The sequence below is a fragment of the Anastrepha obliqua genome, chromosome 4 (assembly GCF_027943255.1).
Source record: "Anastrepha obliqua isolate idAnaObli1 chromosome 4, idAnaObli1_1.0, whole genome shotgun sequence".
In the NCBI taxonomy this organism is placed as follows: Eukaryota; Metazoa; Arthropoda; class Insecta; order Diptera; family Tephritidae; genus Anastrepha; species Anastrepha obliqua.
Genome location: NC_072895.1, coordinates 53,875,476 through 53,900,179, shown reverse-complemented (window position 1 = coordinate 53,900,179; position 24,704 = coordinate 53,875,476). Strand labels below are relative to the sequence as shown.

At 34.0% G+C, this 24,704-nt stretch overlaps 3 protein-coding genes across 3 annotated transcripts; 1 reads left to right on the top strand and 2 right to left on the bottom strand.

The window, feature by feature from the left end:
* Window positions 1-898: 898 nt before the first annotated feature.
* On the bottom strand, window positions 899-8,213 carry LOC129243691 (probable salivary secreted peptide). Its single transcript, XM_054880896.1, has 2 exons — window positions 7,944-8,213; window positions 899-1,462 (listed from the first exon to the last, which is right to left on the bottom strand). The coding sequence occupies exons 1-2, from the start codon at window positions 8,133-8,135 to the stop codon at window positions 1,286-1,288; spliced, it is 369 nt and encodes a 122-aa protein (XP_054736871.1). The 5' UTR covers window positions 8,136-8,213; the 3' UTR covers window positions 899-1,285.
* Window positions 8,214-15,024: 6,811 nt separating this feature from the next.
* Window positions 15,025-16,790, top strand: LOC129243690 (probable salivary secreted peptide). The gene is made up of 2 exons (XM_054880895.1): window positions 15,025-15,273; window positions 16,406-16,790. Exons 1-2 carry the CDS (start codon window positions 15,094-15,096, stop codon window positions 16,583-16,585), a joined length of 360 nt encoding a protein of 119 aa, XP_054736870.1. The 5' UTR covers window positions 15,025-15,093; the 3' UTR covers window positions 16,586-16,790.
* A 3,711-nt stretch (window positions 16,791-20,501) lies between these two features.
* LOC129243689 (probable salivary secreted peptide) lies at window positions 20,502-21,817 on the bottom strand. Its single transcript, XM_054880894.1, has 2 exons — window positions 21,557-21,817; window positions 20,502-20,783 (listed from the first exon to the last, which is right to left on the bottom strand). The coding sequence occupies exons 1-2, from the start codon at window positions 21,743-21,745 to the stop codon at window positions 20,610-20,612; spliced, it is 363 nt and encodes a 120-aa protein (XP_054736869.1). The 5' UTR covers window positions 21,746-21,817; the 3' UTR covers window positions 20,502-20,609.
* Window positions 21,818-24,704: the final 2,887 nt, after the last annotated feature.

Sequence of the window (24,704 nt, the reverse complement as noted above, 5' to 3'; positions counted from 1 at the left end):
TATGTATATAAGTACACCTGTGTTTATGTAGCATCGCGACATATTGCAAAGTTTGGAATATTTATTTATTTTCTTTTTTATAATAAAAATATAGTTCATACTACATAGAACAAAAACCATGAAGGAAACAAAAAGTTTCAAACTTTTGTATAAAATTAAAAAGAGTTCTATAAACTTTCATCTAAATTTTAAACTTTTTATTAACTTTTCTTTTTTGTTAATTTTAAATATGCAGTTTGTGGCCCATTTTGTTATAATATCATGCAGGCTTAAAGTGGCCTAAAAATCGCGCTTGTTTTGAAAATATTTTTGTTGACGGTGCTATGCTGAATGCGAGATTTGAAGCATTTAAAGTTTGTACTCTGTTATATATAAATTCAATGAGCTATAAATCTGCGTGCTCAAAAATTTGCTAAACATTTTTATTAAAACATGTGAAGTTCTGATGGAAGTTTGTTAACTTGGTTTTTGTTTTTTTTTGTTTTTGTAATTTACACTTAGTTTGGAGCTTACGTTTATATGGGTTTTCAAGTCGAATGAACTGTATTTTCATAAAAAAATGGCTAAAATTAAATAAGAAAAAAAGCTTGTCAAAATTTGTTAATAAGTTCCTGTACTTTAGTTATGAATTGCACTTTATATGCATAATAGGGGTGGAGTGAAACTATTTTTTTTAATCACTTTTGGCAGAAGGAAATATTTTGTGATTTGTATCAACTCTTATAAGTACAACATTCCATTGCTATATCATTATATGAAATATTATATAATAAATAGAACATATCTATATATATACATATGATATATAATATATAATATATAACACATTTAATATATGTTCTATTTAAATATTATCGCTCCACCTTAATGTGTACACCAAATTATACTCAATTATTCATTATCTTCAAATATTTGATTTATTAACGGAATTCTCTTCAAGCACATGGTTTCATGAAAATGCTCTAATATTTAATAATATGTTTTTTATTCATTTTTTCAATAATGTCACATCTGTCACAGTTACATACATACGCACGTATGTACGTGCATAATTGCTTATCTTAAAAGTTTAACATTAAAAGACATAAGTCATTAATTTCTTGTGCTCTTTTGCTCTATACATGCATTTTTTCTTAAAACTTGCTGTTCGTATTAGTATTGCTTAGTTCTAGAAAAATAAGTACCTTAACTAACCAAAAACAAAAAAAGAAAAACACAAAAATAATAATTATTACTAAATAAAAATAGGTATGTTTTGTTAATTAAGAAATTAGTCTGCTAGTGATTATTTGCCGTAAATTTCCACACGAAATATTAGTCCATAATTATATTGGGATTGCAGTTTGATGGTAACATTATTGAAACCTGGTCCACCCGAATAAATGGTGGCATGACCGCCAGTGCCATTTGTCACTTGATCGAAGGCGCGTATGCCGGTGATAATGCGTCCATTGCCAATGCCCTGCATACAAAAAATAAGTAAAATTATATAAGTGTTAGAAGAAATGTAACAAATTATAAGAGCGGTTGTATGCAATGATGTGTTAAAAGTTGTTTAAGGCTGCAGGCTAGAGAAGATTAAACTACAACTGAGATGCTGTTTTTATTTTTATTTCTTTTTTTTTTACCTTTGGTTTTAATTTTATTTTTATTTCTATTTTCAAACAAATTTAGTTAAAAGTTTCATTGCGACTGCTAATATGCCAAATTATTGACGAAAGAGAGGTGAAAAGGCTAAGGGTGGGTCATAATGACTCTTAGACTCTTGTAGAAGCTGCAGGTATGACGAGCTTTGCGTATGTTGCATACTTTGATGCAGGGAACATAATTTCATTTCTTTTGTTACGGATACTGTAATCATCTGATCATCTGATTATTTAACTCCAAAAGTGCCACCTTAGTGTGAATTTCTTATGAGCAAAATGTTCCCATTTTAGTATCTGAAAATGATTGATCACTTCGAATTCAGATGATAATTCGAAAATAAGCCGAGATTTTCAAGTAAAGTGGTCCCGAAGTGATCCCAGGCGAATACTTTACCAGGAGGATTTAATCATCAGTCATAATTTATCATCATCATTAAGCATCTTATAAACCTTTCTGAAGACAAATTGAGAATGCTGCAATCTGCACAGCCATCTGTATAGGCCTGAAATACGATCCAACGGGTTCTGTCGTTTTTGCGTGCCTACGAATCTCAGGAAATACCATTGCAAATGTGATGCCATAACGAAAAGTAGGAGCAACTAAGCATCTTAGCCTGATTGGGCCAGAAAAAAGTCATATATGTTCAGCCCAACTCAGCGCATCGTAGGTTTATTGAGGGGACTTAGTTTCCGTGTGGCATTGTGAGGCGTGGAGGAATCATTTGATGAGTTTTAATGAAAGTTCTTATTGAAAACATCAAAAGAACTAGTACTTAAGTGAAGGATTTTTGTATAAATATAGTAGAAAACTTCAATTTTTTTTAATAATAATATATGACTTTGTTCCTTGAAAATTCGGGCATAAGCGTTTGGAAGCGGCTAGTTTTTTAATTTTGAAAGAAAAAAATCGACAGACCCGATTTTTTAGTAACATTGTTTCTTGGATTTATTTTTATGTAACTAATTTATGTTTGAATCGTATCTACGAATTTTAGAAATATCTGCACAGTGCTACCCAGCGGTAAAATAAATAAAATACACTCTGTTCTGATCCCCTCATATATACGAGAATCTTTCGAACAAAAAATAATAATTTTATGCAGTTAAAGAATATGAGGTTTATTGAAAAAACAAGGTTGTTAATGACAAACATACACTTCGGTAAATAGCTACGAGTATAGTGCAGGGACTGATGGCTTGACAAATTACTCATTTCAATTTTTTACCCATTTAATTTTAATAATTTTGCTATGAAAAAATAGTTCATTCTACTACAAAAGCCATATAAATCCAAATTCCAAACTTTGTGCAAATTTAAAAAAATTCCAATTTTCTTGAAAACCTCAAATACTTTAATCCGAATTTTTAGAAAAACATCAAGTAGGTAGCTTTATGGCCCCTTGAATTTTAGTAGTTGATTTTAATTTTTTTGTTCGCAGAGGTTTGACTCCTTTCCTTCCATACAAAGTTCATGCTCGAAGTTTTTTATATAGAAGAAAAGGCCTAGCAGGGTCCACAAAAGAGAAATTTGAAAATTTAACGGTATTTTATAGTCACTTAAAACTTGCACTTTGTTCAAATTCACTGCATACAAAGAAAATTTTAACTTCAAGTTTCAAGTTACTAAAAACTCGCTTTTGTTTTTGACAATTTTTTGTCTGCAGATGGTATTGGGTGTTTTCTTCCATACGAAATAAAAACGTCGAGCATTCGTTAGCAAGGCCATATCAAAACGCGCTATCAGAAGTACTTCGAGGATTGGAAAAAGCGCTGACATAATTTATGATATCTGGACAGAAGCAGACCCACTTTGTATTGATGAATAAATAAATATGGTTCGCGAAATGCAACGTGTCAACTTTTCATAAGCAAAAATCTATAGGAGTAAACGGTTCTTAAACACACGCCATGGGCTTCGTTTTCCAAATAAAATTTCTTGAAAAATATTAAAAATTTGTTTTCCAATTTGTTTCTCAGCTTTGATTTTTTACCGTGTTTGTAAAATTTGATTGTTTTTACCAATTTTGTTGTTTGCACGCGCATATAATTCTTATCGCTGAAAATAGAAACTATTCATATTTATTTTTAGCAAAGAACAAAAAAATATTTGGCAAACCAAAAAATTCGCGAAGCGTTTCGACCTACCGGTCAAGTATCAAATAAATAAAAATTGCACCACCGTAGTTTCATATTTTTTAAGTAGTAACAGGCACCGAAAATTCTCTGTGAAATTATTTTCGCATAAGTTTTGTTGCTTGTTTCGAATTTTGAGGACTGGCCTTCGCTTTGCTTGATTACAACAAAAAAAAAATTAAAAAAAAAATGGGCATACATACGTATATGTTTATAACTTTTGAATCGCGTGTGCAAAATCAGCGCTGCTACCAGCTATGGAGACGCCGCTTATCATGCAACCGACTTTTGTGAAGCGTTTCCGGTTCGCAATTTCACAAAAAAACAAAACAAAAAACCAATGAAAAATGAAATCAAATAAGACGTAAGCCTGTGCGTAGCTATGTTTAAGAAAACTGAAAGCTTAAGGCAGTGATCATCATACGAGGGTGGCTAAAAAAATAGCTGGCCTATGCTAATGAAGTTAATAGAGCACAGGGGTACCGGCAATATTGGAGCAAAATAACGAGCTGTTAAAATTTTGTGGTCGAACGACCAAGAGGACCAAGGGAGCTCTATGTATCCGAAATGGTGAACAGAACCCGAAAAATGGTAATAACCGATCGAACAGTGAATGAGGGCGTTATTGCTTTATCGAAATTTAAATACTGCAAAGCATGAATATATGTGAAAGGAGTATTTATTGCTTATGACCGATATTTGATTGAACTATGCAGGATTTTTGCTCTATTCCACATGTGTAAACGGAATTTGTTTCAACAGCAACGCGACGAACTACAGGATAATAAAATCAGTGAACCTTTCGCAGCTTTAGAGACAATTTATACCCATCACAGCACACGATAGATTAGAGAATGGCACAACTACGTTCTGAATTGTGTAGCAGCTTAAACTCCGACTTATCCAGAATTGACCTAAATAAACTAAACAGTTTTTTTTATATCCTTGCTCATTCCGCTCGGGAGGATAGGGTCTCGATAAGAATCTTCCATAGTACACGGTTCTGAGAGATCTCGCATCTAGCACCCTCAACAGTACCTCAAACAGATGTTGTCGGCAAGAATAAGACGAAATCAGGGAGAAACATTAGTACTTGACAATGGGCACCTGCGAAGAATAAAATTGAAATATTTACTACGACATAAATTTACACGATATTACCCCATCACAAGCAAATCTCTTAACTATCAAGTAACAGGTATGTCTATAAGCCTTGTCTACAAGCGGCACAAAATGGCTTCCGAAATAAACTCCCTGTGCATCTGTACAAATGGAATATCGATGTCAAACACAGTCGAGCAGATACCAATAAGGTGTATCGGTGGCGTTCGAAGAGAGTTTAAGAGATTAGTTAGCAGGAAATGGAGAATTTTGTTTCTAGCGACCAACCAACAAGCAATGAAAATAGGTTAGTACTTCGACGGTTAGACTAGATGGTTCGAAGGTGTGGGTTGGAACACAGTTCGAAACCTATTTTTACAATCATTCTCCGTCCCGCATATACTCAATACTCTTCTTTTTCTTCTTGATTGGCATAATAACCGCTTAAGCGAATTAAAAATCCCAATTGCGCCCCTTTGACCCAGAAAGTTTTAGAAAGTGGTTGAATAGTGTGGTTGGACCAGCGCCGATATATAAATCTCAGCAAAACGAGTTTATCTAAATATTAACGCAACAGATCTTAGAGTGAAGGAAGACGAAGTGGCGCTGAGTTTTATTCTTAATTCCACCTTCGTATTTTGTGAACGGAAAAACGAAACTTAAAATCACAAATTTTTGAGAAAGTCTTATAAAAGTAGTACCAAAATAATGTTAATAAAAACGCAACCTTGAAATTTTAGTAATATTTCAGTACTCTTATACGGGACCTTAGGTATCACTAAAACGCTGCTTGAGACCTCCAGGAGTCATATATCTACAGTTAGCCGGAGCTGTAGATGTAGGGGAGACGACTGATGGGATTTAGGTTAGCGCACTGTGCCAGGTTGTCGAAGAAAGGACCACTCAATGAACTTAATTGGCTGGCTGCAACACCCGGACATTTACAGAGAAAGTGCTCAATAGTCTTTTTCTCTAAAAGGATTCAATAAGACGTTGCGATATGCCACACAACCAACGAAGCCATACATTTGTTGTAATCGAAATTAGTTGAATTAATTTAAGCTTTGCAAAACAACATTCAACCCAAATAGAGCACGCAATGCGGATTGTTAGGCAATGCATACGAGCGGTCGAAAAAAGGTTCCGAGAATTTAGTTACAACTCAAGCTCGAACTGGAAATACGACATCGTTCGTAAACATATTCATGGAAAGAGGTAACCATCAAATCCAATTTAATAGTTGCATCAAATAAATGCGTGATCTGTACTTCATGCGTCTTTTACAAAAACATTTTTTTTTACAGTTGGTCACATTACAAGCAATGTGTTGTGATTAAATTTTTAGTGAAATCTTGCGGAAGCAGATATGGGGTTGGGTAGTCACTAGAAATGAAATCTCGCTATTTGGGTTATCCTCCGAGACCCGTAAGTAAAGTCAGCGATGGGTAGAAAAAAGAAGTGGGGCGGCCAAGGAAAGCGACGATGCTCAAGGCGACGAAGGATGCCAGTATGACGGAAAGTGGCAGGACGATTCGATGTTGGCTCCCTGGAGCTGCTGCGGTCACGCAACGACCATGTGCGGCCAAACTCGTCGAAAACAACTGTTTTTGCACCACAACAATGCATAAATTTTGCTCGTAACTTAATTTGATTACGTGTTATTGACAAATTCCCAGATTTTAATAACTACACCTCGTACGTACACGTATGACGTTTGACTTGAAGATGAATTTCATTTGAATACTAATTTCATTTTCAGTACAACAAGCACGCTCACTTCGCGTCTTTTTGATTAGGAAAGCAACACTGATAATAAAATACAGAAAAATCCCCTGCTACAATAGATAAGATTAAGTTGACTTGTCTGATCAAGATTGGTCTTATACAGACCAGAACTGGTGCCTGGTGCTGCCAAATCGCTGGTAAATGCCGCTGCCATTGTAATCTCTCCAAAGGTATGCGATGGCTAATTACGATTTCCGACTTTGCTTTAGAGACATTTTTATAATAAAAAAAAAAAACTATTTCACTTATACTTCTCGACTTCTTTTCAACACATCATTTTGCAGCATCAACATACCAACTTAGCATAGCTGGATGTATGGTGATTTTTTACTGTACATTTTTCGAGTTGAAATTTTTAAGTTTTTTTACAATATATTAAATATTGAAAGAAATGGCTCTTGAAATTGTATTATATTTCGTACATATAATTGGATCTTGTACCCTTTATTGAGTGTTTGGCCGAGCTGCTCCTCCTATTTGTAGTGATCGTGATATTGTTTCACAAATGGAGGGACCTGCAATTTAAGGCCGACTCTGAGTGACCAATTTTTTTTTATGAGGAGCTTTTTCATGGCAGAAATAAACTCGGAGGTTTGTCATTGCCTGCTGAGAGTCCACCGCTATTTAAAATTACTTTTTTGTCAATTGGTGTTTCATGCACGGATATTCGAACCTGTGCACTTTCGAATGGTAGTCACGCACCCACCCCTTTCGTCTACGGTGGCCGCTTTAAGCTTTAAGGGGCTGGAAAATTCCGTTAGTTTTTAGAATTTGTTTTTTTGTTGACGGCTGTTTGCACATTTTGCAGCATAAAAATTAGTTTATGGTGAAAGAAAAAACAAAACAATCAGCACCAGTTTTTATAAATTGCACTTGCAGCAAAACAAAAAAATATATATATATATATATATATATATTAAAAATTAACGCGATAATTCAGGCGCTTATAACTTTCACTTTATTGCACCCAAATTGAATGGGCTATAAAACTGCTTACTTCAAAATTTTCTGAAAACTCAGATTACAAAATTTAAAGTTAAGATGAAAATCGGTTTCATTTTTTTTTATATTTTGTGTAAATCTTTAGAGTTTGATTTAAATGACGTTGGTGGGAGCATAAATATCAGCAAACAAACAAACAAAAAATTTAACTCGAAAAACTTTGCAAATATTTAATACTACCGTGTTTCTAGTTATGCTCGCTACTGTACATACTCGGTTGCAGAGTAATAATTTCACTTTTTTTTAATTTCGTATTTCTCAAGTGTTCGCTCTTACATTTTTGGGAAATATAATTTCACGATTCACATATTTTCCAGGCGATGACGCATTAAACACATTCTCCACATGCAACAATTGCGCCGAATTCGAGATGTTGCCCCATGTGCTGGAGATGGCGTACGTGGTCGCAACAATGCACACCGCAATCGTAAGGCCAGTTGATAGTTTTAGTAGATTAATATTCCTCATAATAATTGCGTCTTGTCTTGTATAGTATGGATTTTTAATATGAAACCAATTATGATTACAGCTTCTATTTATATTTATGTAATAATTGTAGTAATTTTCTACTTGATGCGATCTCTTTTTACTTAGTATAATTTATGAACAACTGCTGATGATAATGATGTTGGTTGGTCTCGTGTTATTGCTCTTCGCTTATCGCCGCTTATCGATGTCTCAACATTTGCTGAAACGTTTTGTGTCAACAACAACAATAACGTGGAAAAAAATTCAATGAACTTAAACGTATAGTTTTTGTAACTAATTAAATATTTTAGATTTCTCGTCCTGAACTTAAGCCGTATTTGGTTTTTCTTTTTTGTTTGTGTTTAAATTTCTACTTGAATCTTGACTCTGGATTATGTTGGCTTAGCAGAGCGCTCCTTTTAGATTATGATCTGTTTGTGAACGCAGCGAGTTCTAAACTGAATTCGATTGTGAATTTTATGCGGCTTTGGAGTGTTTCAAGCGAATTTCATTCGGTTTTCTATTCTCAATGTTTCAGTGCTTCCGCAGAACGCGGCTCAGCAAGCAACTGTACTAAAAGTACACTGAAAAATATTTTTGATTCTATGGGGAAATACAAATATTTCTCTAGACTTTTGAAAGACTCTCAAAACTATATATAAAATACTCCCAAATAAAGGGGGAAAAAGGGAAATACAAATATTTCTCTAGACTTTAGAAAGACTCTCAAAACTACACATAAAATACTCCCAAATAACTATTTGGGCATGTTGCTGGCGTAAATGTTCTTGACCGGATATATACATGGTCACTCCCACCTTGGGATGTGGTCATTGAGAAAATGTAATTTTTTTATATTAATTATAATAGATATTCAAATGTATGCGCATTTTATTTCATAGATTTATGTACGTATATTAATCTGTGCCATTCGCAAGTTCGTAGGTTCGAATCTCAGAGCATAAAACAGCAAAAAGATAGACAAATTTGTTTCTAATAGTGGTTGCCCCTTGGCACGTAATGGTAAAGCTCCAAGTGTATTTCTGTCATAAAAAAAATCCTCATAAAAAATCAATTGCCGTTCGGAGTAGACTTAAAACTGAAGGTCCCTCCATTTGTGGAATAAAATCAAGACCCACACCACAAATGGCAGGAGGAGCACGGCCAAACACCTATCATATGTAAGTGTACGCGCCAAAAGGTCGTGGCCATTAAAATATGTACGAAATAGGAACAGAAATGATACAAAAAGTACTTCATGACAGGTTAAATTATTGAAGTTTGATCAATAACCACTGTGCTCACTATGATTGCCAAAGACTTTTTGTATTCGATTTGGCATAGAATTGATAATCCTACGGTAGGTTTCTGTGGGACTTGAATACCACAGTTCTTTAAAATTTTTGCCATAAATCCTTCTTATTTGTGAATGTATCCTTCTTGATTTGCCTCTTTAAATCTTCCCAAAGGTTTTTAATGGGGCTTAGGTCGGGTGACTGGCTTGGGGCGAATCGATAAAATTAACATTATTTTGTAAAAACCATTCATATACTAAAATTGAGGAGTGTTTTGGGTCATTAACTTGCATAAAAAGCACGGAAGTGGCGTATTCTCCTCAGCAACTGGTATCATGTATGTTGAAGTATGTCCTTGTAAATAAATTTATCCATATTATTGGTTATGAGTTGAATAGGTCCTCTCCATACCAAGTGAACATCCCCAAATTATTATTTTGCCGCCACCGTGCTTAAATGTTTTTTGTTTTTTATGGGAGCAGTGGCTAGAACTCTTGTCATTTTAGGCATTCGCCCAGCAACATTTCCAAATAAATTTATGTTTGCTTCATCGGCCCACACTATGACTTGTGCTTTTGAGCAAAATTTTTCCTTTTTTTTCCTTCAATTCGCTTGTTTCAACAGAGGAACTTTACGAGCTATTCCGTCTGGTAGGTTCATGTTGTACAACCGACGCTATACAGGTCTCGCTGGCCCTACGTTGTTGATAAATTGAAAAAGTAAAGCAAAATAAGTATAAAAACTTCGAAATTTAAAGGAAAATAATATAAGATAAAAAACTAAAATGCAATCAAGTATAAAGAAATAATTCTGATAAATTGAAGAAGTAATGTAAAATAAACAAATAAAAAAATGCTATGAAATTTAAATAGACTAAAATAAATAAAGAAAGTAAAATAAAATAAGTATGTATAAAATACTAAAACTGTACTAAAATAAAATAAAGTAAAATAAAATAAATTAAATCTAATAAATAAATAAATTAAAATTAATATACCTAATTATAATGAAATTAAATAAGTTTTTAAAAGTGGATTAAAATAAAATATTGTGGGATTAAATGAAATAAATTGAAATAAAGCGCACTGAAAAAAACTTGAAAAAATATTTAAAAAATAAAAGATCAAATCAAAAATGCTAAAGTTATGCGCAAAGTACCTATTTTAGTGGAAACGCAAAATTACACTTAATGAAAATAACCAAATATATGCAATCAATGACGCAACTTAATATTACGTAACGGGTATTTTATATTCACAACGAAGCTTGCTTCACAGCTAAAAAACAAACGAACCTTCAATAATAGCTTTAAGCTTTTCCGAGCGGCATAAAGAAATCGAGAGAAAAAGGCTACGTACCTATTTTAATAACCATTTGTGTATGTGGGCTGTTACAATAGCATAGACGCGCTGACGCCGAAATGTGCGGCCTTCATCATTTCGCCATATTAGACCCATCTCATCGTTTAAGGCAGGGATAGACGAAAAAGTTGATGACTTAGATTGCCCCGTATTATCTGAATTACTCAGAATTTGATTTCGCTTAGATAACATATTTTCATAGAAACCAGGCTACGTCAATTTTGGTGTTTTATTCTAGTTGCAAATAATCAGTACTTATTAATCTTTTAAGTACCTATTTATTTACCGTTGTGTGAATGTATTTTTGTTTATAATTGTTTAGGGTATAAATATTAGATAATAAAACATTCAAGCGCGTGTTTTGAAACTCAAAGAATTTATGCGGTCCTCTTCGGCTTTAACTTTTCTTTGAGGCGATTTTCTGGAAAAATATTTCTAAAACCTAATTTCCTTAATAAATAACTGATTTTTGGTGATATTTTTAAATCGGTCCAGCTCACATTAATCTTAATATTTTTCCTAAATATTTTGGTAAAAGTTCCATAATATAGTAAATTATATAAATCCGTTGCAACAACCGCGATCTTTTTCGGTAAGACACGCTAACCTACATATTGTAATTTTTTGGAGAAGTTAGTAAGCACGACAGGCTTAACAGTGTTACAAACAAGTTTATGCTGCACTTTTACCCATCATATTACCATTATTTCTATATCAGAAGCCCCTGACTGAAATTTTTCAGGCTATATTTTCGTGAAACACTTTAACGCTCTATCGACCTTACAAAATTAATATTTTTCAGATTTTTAAAAGTAAGAGTCAAAATGAAACACACAGGCAGGAATTAATATATTAAAATGTTCGACGAAAATATGTGCCATAACATTGTATTACGGACTCTCACAGCCAGTATTAATGATTAATGTGGTTTCACATGAGTTTTTTAAATTAATTTAGACCACAATGAGGCCAAATTAGGACAACTTCAAAACACGGTAAACAAATTTTTGGTTTTTAGTTTAGAGGCAAATTAGTAAGTTTCCCTTTTTATAAAAGCCATACCGCATTTTTAACCTTTTTTTCGTCCCATTATAATAATTGTTTTAATAATTTATTATAATTCCTATCATTATAATTTTGATAATTATTCTTTTACTATACATATTTTTTAACAACTTTTTATACCATTTTCTGTCAGTCAGTCAGCAAAATTTAAACTACGCTTAATTTCGAAAGTTTTTAACTTTGCTCCCAAAAATGATAATCTGAATGGCCCTTTCCAACCATTTCACAGCGGAATTCATAAAGTTTCGCTAGACATTTCTTATCAGTAAACTGCGAAATTTTTAAATGAAACAACAATTAGTCTGAGAGCAAAGCATGCGGAGAAAACGCTTACGAAAACGAATGGCATATGTGGAGGAAATGGGAAGCTGTGCAAGCCAAAAATGGAAGAATTTTTTTTTTATTAATCTAGCAATAGATAATAAAGCGATAGCTAACATCAACAGATAAGCAGGGCACAATTATTGGAAAAGAGGCGCGTGGAAAAAACTAAGTAAAGCCTGTAAAATGGACAATATTTTTTCATTGGACTCAGCGCAAAGAGCGTGTTATCAGCTTGATGCTTACATATAATTCCAAATAAATTGAATATAAAATATTATATATTTATAGCTATAAATAACCGTTAGTCATGTTACATATTTCCCTTGCCTTCTATTTAATTTATTTTGAATAATTAATTTTTATTTGATTGGTTCGTTATGAGGCGATAAAGAGTATACTCGTATACAGTAAGCCACAGTAAAAGTGAGTCTACTTAAGGTATTAACAGTTTTTTTTTTAAATAATTTGTTTCTTAAAGCAAAAAGGTTTCCTCGCTTCGGATTCTGAACAATTTAATAATCGTTCGAAAAAAGGCTCATGTGGTTATGTTGGCGTAAAAAAATGCTGATAAAATTGAATCGCGATGCACCATCAGATGATTCGTGTATCTATGCCTACGAACCAAGTATGATAAATTACAAGATTTGGCCAGCCCAAGTCAAATTGTGCGAGTTACCTAAGCTGATAAGTCACAGGGGATTCAACAGAGGGAGAGGCGAATGAAATGAAAATAAAATGTGTAAAGTGAGGTTAGTTGAATACAAGGCGAGTCTATTCGAGGTGATAACAGTAGGCCAGATGATTTTTTCTTTTGCCTTGTAAATTAGTGTGTCAGCACAAATCGAATGGTAACTAGCCATTCTTTTGCACGCTACTTTACTATTTTACACTAAGAAAAATACTATTTTACACTAAGAAATAGTAGAAAACGTTGTTGTTGCTATATTGCACTCACGTTTAATAAATTCACCTTGGTTGAATACAACCAGTTTCCCAAGTAGTCGTGGTTCAGACGGCAACGAAATAACATGAGCAGGGGCTGCGTTAATTTTTTTGTATATCATCAAGCCAATCTTAGTTTTTGCCCACCTCTATTCCAAACAAACTGCTGTCACACCGCTGCTACGTCGGAATATCAGGTGATTCCTTAATCCAAAATTGCCGAGATCCGGTTAACGGTAAGATGTTGGCTACACCTTTTCTTTCTGAACATCGTACAAAGGAAACCGAAATTAATACGACAAGTCAAATCCAATATTAAGAGCTCTTCGTTGCTGGCCTGTGCCCACCACCCCATAAATCATAAATCAGCTTAAGCCAGTGAGTGTTTGGGCAGCAAAACATTGAATTGATGTGTTATGCACCATATAGGCCATATTTGTCACCCAAAAATCCACGCAGATCAAAATTTGAGTTATCCTTTGCCTTGGCACTACTTTTTAACAAGCTGACACTGTTTACATGTGTAAATACACTACGCGTGGCGTATCGATAACTTAGGCGAAATTATTATGTACACCCCACAACAAAACGATAGTACATTAAAATGTTCACCAGTTTTTTCAATTCACACATTCAACTTAAAACCGAATACCTTTTTCGCATGCACCTCTACATATACAATACATTCGCTTCACAATGTAAGCAATGCAGAGGTGTCGCCAACATCAGACCGGTTACCGGCGCCTATCGATTTTTAAAGAATCAGCTGATTTGCTGACATAACCGGTGTTCTGAAAACGGGTTTTTCCGAATAAACTGGAATTGTGTTGGTAATATACAAAAAAAAAAAAATCAACACAACCTGCGCCCAACGCAACTTGCTTGTCATCAATAAGAATTGACTGGATCAATTTGTGAATACGTGTGAAATGCGCAGGTAGAATACTGCTGCCGAATACCCGGTGAGGTGGCACCCAAAGTTGCTCTCACAATTTTGTTTCGGATATCCAAATCTGATAATCTATCATCCTTGCATATGTTTAATGCTATCGTAATTTGAGGTGCCAACTCGAATTTTCCGTCTTTTCGTCTGTCATACGTGTTTTGCTTTAGGACCTAATTCGTTCGGTATTGTTGCCAGACTTTTCGCAAATGTTCATGATTCGTCACAATATTTTTACGTATAAATACTCGTTATTTATTTGTTTATGAATTAAAAGTTAAACTCATTAATTTTCATAAAATACTGGAATGGTATATATTGAAGGTGGTTGTAAGTAGGAATGTGTCAAATTAAAATCAAAATAAAACGTTATACTGGGCTAGTTGCGCTATTTAATAACCACGAGATATTTAGTAAATACTTACATACAAATGTGAATTTTGTGGTAGAAAAAATCATAGCGCTTAAGACCTTAAACTCGCTATTTAGCAAATAAGTATGTGATCGACGCTAGGCTTAATTAATTTCCGATATTTACAATGCCAGCCAATAAAACCAGGCGCATCACCTGCCGGCGCTCGCTTCCATTAGACCACCTCGCAGCAGAACTTTGCCTTTCGCTTATCAGTGCGCCGATATCAATTTGCTACTACATAATAGGTAGTAACAAACAATGACTGATGACACTAGGTCTCGCACACACACACGCATACACACACTTTTTGACTGCTGTATATTGGCTTGAGTGATAAGTGTACCTAATACTGATAAATGATAAGCGCATGCCTGTCTGTGTGTGTGTGAATGTGTTTATTGCAATTAAATCACTTCACTTTCATACTTTTTCACCTGAAATCGCAGGAAAGATTGACAAAATAAGTTCATATGTAACCAAAACAATCAATCGATGGGCATATAAAAGGCCAGAAAATTTCCTACAACAAGCAACAGTAGTAACTCAACCTCGGTTCAGCGCAATTGAAGCTATAACAAAAAAACAAAAGTACATCAAGTATTATCCAAATAATATGAAGTCAGTTCTTGTTAGTGTGCTCCTCGTCATAGCCGCATTGGCTAGTGTGACCATTGCTGCCAGCGCCTCATGGGGTTATTATAATAAAACGGATGTATTGCTGCTGCGTCAGAATGTCGTACGCGCACCTGCTAGAAATAGCTATCAGAGTGTTAATGTGAACTTCCCCGCATCGGTAAGTTTAATAGAATGTCGACAAGGAAGTTTCCAATGTAATTGAAGATTAGAAATTATTTTGATACAAAAAAAAAATTCCATCGCAATTGTAAAATGTATTATATTCTAAGGCACCCGGCAAAATATTTTGCATAAAATATAAATATTTACGTGAGCTAAACTGATTTGAAAAAAGCTAAAAAAATGGGTTTTTAATTCATAACATTAGTTTTTAAATTTTATTTTTTAGAAAAGTTTGTGCTTTAAAGGTCTACAAAAAATACTAAAAAATTTTAAGGAATCAAAATAATGATATTTGCGAGAAAATTGGCACGCGAATACACGGACTAAAGTTAAAAAAGCTAAAGAGAAATATTCGTTACCAATTTAACCTTAGCCTTCCAAATTGGTCAAGACTTGGCTGAGTAATTAAAGTTTTCCATAAACCTAAGCATATAAAAAAAAACAAAAATAGCATCATAAATCTCATAATTTTGGTTGTTGGTAAAGCTTTTAAACATTTTTATGCATACATACCTTTTGGCTTAAACTCTTCAAATGTCTGAGATAATTTTTTGAGAAAAATATTTTTTAAAACTAATCTTATTAAAAAAAGATACTGATTTTAATTAATTAAAAAATCTAATTTCTCAGAAATGAAAAGGCTGAGGAAATATGTTTTCACGATTTAGCTGAGCTATTTATTTAAGTTTCATAAAAACTCTCATCATTTTGACTCTGTTGGTGACATTTTTATGCGAACCTTTTTAGGCTTAAACTTTTCTATTATCTGAGGTAATTTTTTTTGAAGAAGTATTTTTTTTTAACTATGTTTATTAAAAACGAAAAACTCAATTTTATTAAGTACGGAGTACAGCTCGCGTGTCGTAATATTTTTCGACATATTTTGGCGGTAGTCTTAAAATGTAATACATTTTATAGGCCCATTGGAAAATCCGCAACGTTTTTTTGTGGTTTGATAAGCCTGTTTCTAGGTTTTAATTCTAATTTTTTTTTAATATATTTGTTTTTTATCTGAACTCGTTTATCTTCTCAGCCACTTAGTCCGTTCAAAGTCTTGTACATATCTATTGTAAATTTCATGATTCCTATTTCTCCTACTTACGTGTGTTCACTTCTTCCGTCTACAGGGCCAAACCAACACCCGCAACATTTCAGCCATTTACGTTTATGATCGCTTCACTAACAGCTCTGGCGCTTATGCCAGTTTGTGGTCAGGCGGTCCAGGCTATCGTTTTGCCGCCATCAATTTGAAGAGTCAGTATAATCGTGGTATTAATTCGACTGTGGAAATTTATGGCAAGAAATAAATGCTAAACGGACCTGTTCGCAAACAAAAATAATACTTACATACGTATGTATGTGTATGTACCTGTGTTTAAAGATGTAATAAAAATCTAATATTACAATGCAGCATCGAGCATGATTCTAAGTGTGTACATAGCAGAATTTTATGTGAATTTTATATGGCAATAAAACAACTACTTTGATTAGTGTAAGTTGCAACTGTTTTAACTTTGATCGTTTTCATTCTTCGACATCAAAACTAATTGGATGTAATAGCTTTTTAATGAGACTGTGTGATTTATGCTTGGGTATATATGCATACAAATACATATGTAAGCACGCAAGTATGCAAGTAAGCATTCATGTTTGAAAAGTGCTCGTTAGCTTAAGTGTGGTTGAGTTGGTGCATTGCGTGTATGAAAAGGCTTAACTATCTGCTTTATCTTCAGTTACATGGGAAATTTAATGAAAGCTCCAAAGTGAACAAGGATTAAACTTTCAGTTGATCTCAATGTAGAGGAAATCAACCTCTTTTTGTTCCTCTTTGAAAAATGTTACGGCAAATGTCTCATGAACAGATGCAGCGTTTTTCAAGATGTGGTACGAAGAAAGTAGGCAATTGGGTAATGCAATCCTCTCTCGCCGAAAAAAGCCACAATTCATAAATACATCATCGGGCTCGTGCTATTGTGTGGTGCAGAAGCTGGTACAATAAAAATATAAGGCGAGGCGACTCTTGTGTTGTATAAAATAAAGATTATGCTGTTGGGTTATGGTTATTAGTTTCCAAGTGACAGGGAATACCACAGGCGGTGGAGCAATGAGCTGCATGAAGGTGAAGTATAAATAAGTCCATAATTTTTGCATGACATTTGGCGTCAAATATTCCCTCTTTACTCGATAACTTACTCCTATTCTTAAGATAATTCCTATCGTGCGCCTATTGACAAAAATCTAGAACGGACAGTCTAGTTACACAAGCTTCCTTGATGTGAATTTTTCACGAATGGGTTTGTTATTCGCCAAAAACAGGAACAGGAAGTAATCGCTTGTGCTCAGCTCGGGACTATATGAAGGATTAATAACAGCCTCCAACTATCTAAGAAAGTGGCCAAACGTTGCCTTGGTGGTTGACAATTCGTCTCCTATTGACTAAAGCTGGCAGTTTCTTGAGGCTTGCAGTTCAACAGTTCAATTGTTGACAGTACAGGTTAGAATTAAGAGTAAGGGAGGGTATTGTTGATCATTTCCCGCCATTCCCACGAAATACATAGAAACTTGTTTCTAACCGTTAGTCCCTGCTTGGCCACCGTTTGCAGCTCGTAGCGATTGGGCTACGACCATATTCACTTGACGTTGTTGTAAGTGTCTGAACTTTCATCAGCAGTTACCATTCGCTTCAGATTGGTTTTATTGCGATTCAGTAGTGACTCGCAGATGGAAATTCGGTACGTGAGTGTTTTTTGTGTGCCCTTCATACATCAACCTGCCTTATTCAAATGACAATTTTAACAATTTGCCGACAATTAACGGAACAGAATCCGCTAAACTAAAATTTCGCATGATTGGTCAATACAGTATTAGAACCAAAAACTTCGATCACATTTTAATGCATGCGCTCCTGGTATGCATTTTTGCCTTTATCGAATAAATTTTGAAAATGTGGTATATTTTCTCTTACAAGGTGCCCATCTTTGACAGGCGCTCAAATAATACTGAGTCAAGAAATTAGAAAACTTATTCAGAAGCTTTTTTTAGCGCAAAACCTTACCTCTCTAATGGCATCGATCGCGTTAATGCTACAACCCAGGATACATATTCGATTTCGGTTATTGCCCTCCAGTGAGTAAAAAATTGTTAGCTCCCGTCAACCCTATAAAAGAAGTGCAAAAAATATGCTCTCCGGGCTAGAGTCCAGCGCCATATACGTATACAGTACGTATGGCAAACGTATTTCATTTTCTGAAGCAATATATGTAAATTTTGAATATGAACCAAATAGAGCTCCAATGCCATCTAGCGGAACCAAACAAGCAATAACCTCCCTTGTGTATAATAACGCCCAAAAATTTAGCGCAATTAGTAGCAGTTTTTATGAGAAAAGCCCAAACGGCGGATGTAACAACAGAACATTTTTAAATTTCTTCTCATGTTTTACCTTTTTTACTCCGGCTTCCTTTTGATATGCATGCCAATGTAAGTAGTTAAAATGCCCTCTCTATATGTAAAGTACATACGTATTTTCTAACCTAATCGGTTTATCGGCTTTAAGCCCAGATCTTGAATTTGGAATTCAAAATTTCAAGTATGCAATTCTTTCCTACTTGACTAGACCATCAGTGTGATGTATGTTTTGAAAAAATTATACGGTATAATATTTTCACTGTCACATAGTGTTGTCATATACTATGAGTCACATAACCAATTTTGGGTATTTTTGATTTGTCGCTTCTATTCTGCCCTCGCTAAGTGGAAAAAAAAAGGATTAAAAGAGCAAAAGTGATCTTGAGCAAGTGGCTTATGGCTGCTTTGCTCGGACATACATTATGAGCCATCTCTTTATTATTAAAACTATGATTATAAAACCTTACATAACAGAAGTACAGAAGAACCGAATTAAAATTTCTAATAGCTAATTACAAGCGATTTGTTGTAAGTAGAAAAATTTAGTCTTATACACAAATAGAGATTTCCGCATAGCAAAATCTGGATCAAAGCAACTATAGATTTTATGAAGTGCTGATTAAGTGATTTAGTGGTAAAATTAAAATGATTCAATTCAAATACGCAACATAAAAAAGATAATAGAAACGTAGCGTTCAATTGAAGCTCATCTACCCAAGAAGTGTTAGGCAGTCAATTAAATGATTAAGAACATCAGATATAAAGAGTAAAGATTGAACGGTCGACCTATTTGAAAGACGTTTCAAACCTATGAGACGGGGCGGGATCACTTAAATGAAGCGCTTGGAGAGCGAAGCGAACGAAGTTCCATTGGACTCTCTCAATATTAACAGCATGAGCGTTATGCAATGGATTCCAGATTATTGAAGTATATTCCAACCTTTAAGGAAATAAATTTATAAAGCGACTCTCTGGTATAGAGATCCATGCACGATTGTTGTTCTATTTATGGGAACTCTCTACGTTCATAATACAGGGTTGGCCATCTTAAACTGACCCATGTGATTATTAAAAAAATATGGAAAAAGAAACATTTTTTTGTGTTTCATTGTGAAAAACATTTAATTTAGTTCAAGGAGATTCGTTTACATCACTTTTTGAATATGATATCGCGCAAGTGGTCGCCCTTAGCACGTATTTGGATATGTACAGGGTTGGCCATATTAAACTGACCCATGTGATTATTAAAAAAATATGGAAAAAGAAACATTTTTTTGTGTTTCATTGTGAAAAACATTTAATTTAGTTCAAGGAGATTCGTTTACATCACTTTTTGAATATGATATCGCGCAAGTGGTCGCCTTTAGCTCGTATAGCGTAATGTGCCCGTTTTTCGGCGTTTTCCATAGTTTTGGCCAGCGTCTCGGCCGATATGGCGGCTATTTCCCGTCGGATATTGGCCTTAAGTGCGCCTAGTGTCTTTGGCTTGTTGACGTAAACCTTAGATTTCAAATTACAGTAAAAAGTTATAGGGTTACTCAATGGGTCAGTTTAATATGGCCAACCGTGTATATATTATTAAAGCGACAACAAAAAAAAAACAACATTTTGGCTATGATACACATATATATGTACAGATATGTACCAAGTATATAAAATATATTACTTTTATCCAAAACATGCTTTTCCACTCAGGAGATTACTGCTTACCACCACAGAAACGTAAACTCATTTTGTTAGGATATTGTCAATAAAAAGCCTTTAATTTTTTCGCTTATATTCTCAAGTGTACATTAATGTATGAATATCACAGAATTTGTTTCTCTTTTTTTTGTATTTCAGTTTTTGTTTACAGAATTCTTTATCCCATGAAAGTTTGTGTTTTCTTTACTCCATTCATCCATTTTCAAATATTTGCTTCGCTTATCTGCCATAGATCTCAACGGTGTAGTTAAGGCCATGATTACGCTCGGATTTGATGTGTAGAGTCACATTACGGTAACCTGGGCCACCTTTGGTCAGCACGGCATAACCGCCATCCTTGCGCTTGTGATCGATAGCCACCACCTGAGTGATGGGATAAGGATTGTATGCTTGCTGCAGGAAAGCAAAAAAAAATATTTCATTTAATATGAATAAAAATTAATAAATAAAAGCATAATAAAAAAAAGAGAGTTATGAAATAAGAAAAAAAAAAAATCAGAAAAAAATTGTATTTGCACTCTTTTCTGATGCTTGTGGCGTGCGTTTTGATGGAGGGACCTACAGTTTCAAACCGATTTCGAACGGCAGATATTTTTATGAGGAGCTTTTTGATGGCAGAAATACACTCGGAGGTTTGCCATTGCCATAAATAATTCAATGTGTGATGTTGAGTAAATTTTTTTTTTGTTTTTATTTGAAAAAAGAGATTATTTAATTTGTTGATATGAAAATAAAAAATGTCTTGAGAAAACATTTTTTTTATGTTGTTTTTTGTAATTTAATCTCAAAAATGTTGTTTTTTCATTAATTACATTTTTTTTGCTGATATGAAATTTTTTTTTTCAAAAATGTGTTTTTTAATCACTTCTAACTTTGAAGTTCATGTGCAATTTTGAATCCTTGTGTAATTTGAAAAAAAAAAATTTGTTTAATTTAATGGCATGAAACAATTGTTTAACAACAATTTAATTTATTTATTTTTGTTTGTTTTGTAAATCGAATTTTTTGTTGTTGTTTAATTTGATATCATGAAAAAAATCGTTTTAGTTTACAACTTACTTAAATTTTTTTTTACACAAATTGCTTACAAATTTTGTTTTCAATATTTTTTTCAATTTTCTATTTTTTCCTTTAGTATTTCTTTAAATAATTTAGTCTGTAAGTACCTTTACTGGGAAATCCACATCCACAGAGATTTTGCGCCAAAGTTCGGACTTCCTCACCACCTGCGTGCGATAGAGCAGGCGATCGTAGTAGCCGCGAGTACCCCAGGTGCTGTTGGTGGCCATGCTGGTGGCAACGAGCGCTGCCACGACGGCGAAAGAAATGAGTGCGATTGCTGTGCAGGTCTTCATTGTTCAAATTAATTACTTTCTGTTAAGATACTCGATTTTTTGTTCAGTTCACTTGTGAATAGTTCAACGGCTGGAAACTTACTGTTGTGCTTTATGGTGACATCTGTTTCTTTTATACATAGGAAGTCTGCTTATCGGCCTGGTTCACAAGTGTGTCTTTATTTGTTTTTCACACTCACAAAAATACACACTAAACAATATTATTTACACATGAGTTGTAAGAGTTTTAAAGTTGATCAAAAGTTTTTGATACCTGCGTTTTTTACCAATATTTATCGTTTTCTTTATTGTTAATTAATTTATTTGTATTATCTCAAGATTTCAGGGAATAAATAGGCAAGTAGTCCTCAACATTTCTTGTTAGTTATAATTTTTATCGCTGGTGAATCATTTGGCATTGCCAACAACGGAGCAGGCAATTTATCTTATCACTTTTAAGTGTTATTGTAACATAAGAACAGGTGAACACATTGTATGTATGTATAAGTATAAAAATATATGGTATATAACGTATTCACGTAGTAAGAGGGGACTTTTCTGGAAAGCTTTTCAATTTTTTATCAAATTTGTAATCTTTTTAAGATATCCGGAAGCACCCTGTCTGGGGACTTTATCTACTAAACTAAAGTGCTGAAGAGCTTGAGCCTAAAATTATGTATTTTCGGAAATATATTCGGCTCATGGGAAGTCGGATGACTCAGTATAGGTACATATGTATATTTATGTGTATATCTATATTTTTATACCCGCCTGCTCTTGTGCCTTAGGGTATTAAAATTTAGACATAAATATATATAAAGGGATCGAGATGGTTGTAGGCACTTATACATATGTATACCCAAGTATTGTCTGCCCTTCCATCTGTGCGAGCGATAATTAATATATTTTTATAAAACTTGGTACACATATTACTCTCTATCTAATGTAAGTTGGAATTGGAAATAAGTAAAATCGGTCAAAAACCCCGGCCACCTACCATATAACGATAATTTTCAAAAAAGTAAGAGACCCGACATCCCTGTTATAAATGAAGCAAAACTACAATACTAAAAATTTGGGTCAATGAAATGTCCCAAAAAAATAAATATGACTCATTAAGTTTTAACAAATGGGCGGTGCCTCCCCTTACTTTTAATAAAACCCGCCCTCACTATATACACTCTTTGCATCCCTCTTCATTTATATACGGAGACACCGGTGACAGAAGCTTTAACCTTTTGGATGAATTACAACACTGAGTCAATCGCTGATGTTGAGCAGTTCTCCTATCTGGGCAGTGTGATAGCGAAGGAGGAAAGTGCAGACGCAGGGACTCCCATATTCTATCCCGGAAGACTAAGTTTAGAATTTTCAATACAAACATCAAACCTATTCTCCTTTATGTATCAGAACCTTGCAAAGTTACTAACGTGATCGGCAATAAAATCCAAGCTTTCATAAACATATACCTCCGAAAAATCTGCCAAATTTTCTGCCCAGTTACCATCGCAAACGAGAACCTTCACACTCTCACAAAGAACATATCCACTAATCTGGAAGTCAAAAAGAGAAAATTTAACTTGATTGGTCGCACGTTACGTAAAACAACGGCAACGTATCAAAAATGGCTTTTGAATGGAATCTATAAGAGGAAAAAGGTGGTGATAACCCAAAGATGACGTGGGTGAGGAGTGAGCAACATGGTTCTGGAGTCAAATTAGGAACAATGCATATGATTTAAACGGTAGAAAGAGACTAGTTTTTGCCCTATGTCCCAATTAAGAGGGGTGCATCCTCTAAATATAAATTCTTATTGGTTGTATACTTTTAAGATGTTCCAATTAATAATCATTTGGATGCGACCTCTTGTAGAGGCTCTATGCTCCCGAGTGGATTTCACAAGGGCAAAAAAGATGCGATACAATTACTAATGGGTCGCATAAAGCTCGCGCCCACTTTTCATATGCTAATAGTAATATTCCGTGTGTTTCTCTAATGTTACATGCTATAACTGTGTATTAGTTTTTTTAATTCCACAAATTAACAGTCCAAATTAAATTTTAGTCAAAGGCGCGCGGGTAAAGTTTAGTCCGGCCCGAATTTAGTCTTCCTTATTTGTTTGTTATAATTCAATAACCGGAAGTTCTACTCAGAATGTTTAGTTTAATTATATACTATATATTCGTACATATGTAGATAGATTGAACGTAGCAAGTATTTTTGGAGTGCCCATAAATGATTGAAGTGTTTATAGTGATAAGCAAAAGGCTGGTAAACTAAGTATGATACGGGTAAAAAAGCCGCAAGGTATTTTATAATATTTTTTTTTCAAATTTCACTTATGGCTCTAAACACGATAACAAAAACAAAAATAATCTCATATTTCAACTTGCGACAAAGTGAAAAAAGTTTAGGAGATTAGTATACTGTAGTAGCGAAAAACTAAGGAATTTCGGAAAATTTTTTCAGCGGGACACTAAAATGAGTAAAACTACTGAAAAACATCTACTATTTTTGAAGTTAATATATATAAAACAAATTGGCGACTGTGCTGCTTTCTGGGACGAAACGGTTTCTTTTTTGTTTTGGAAGAGAATACTGCCGGACTATCGTTTCAAATTGCTTTAGAAATGGCTTATGGTATATCAATTTATTTATGTTTCCAAGTCGCTATTGATACATTTGTTTTTACAAATAACGGTGCATTTTTACGAGAAAAGCTCATGTTTTTAAAAAAGAATTATGCAATGGGTGGCCATTGAAAAATGTCTTTTAAATAAATTAAAATATCTGCTTGCATTTCCTTGCATACTATTTTTTGGAATATACGGTTCATCGGTTAAAATTTATTGGCGTTATGAAGTCAGCCGATTTGAAAAATGTGGTTTCGATAAAAATGAGTTTAAAACATGGGCTGAAAAGTCCCGGGCCTATCAAAGAAAACAGGTTTTTTTATCAAAATTAGCTTTATTCATCAACG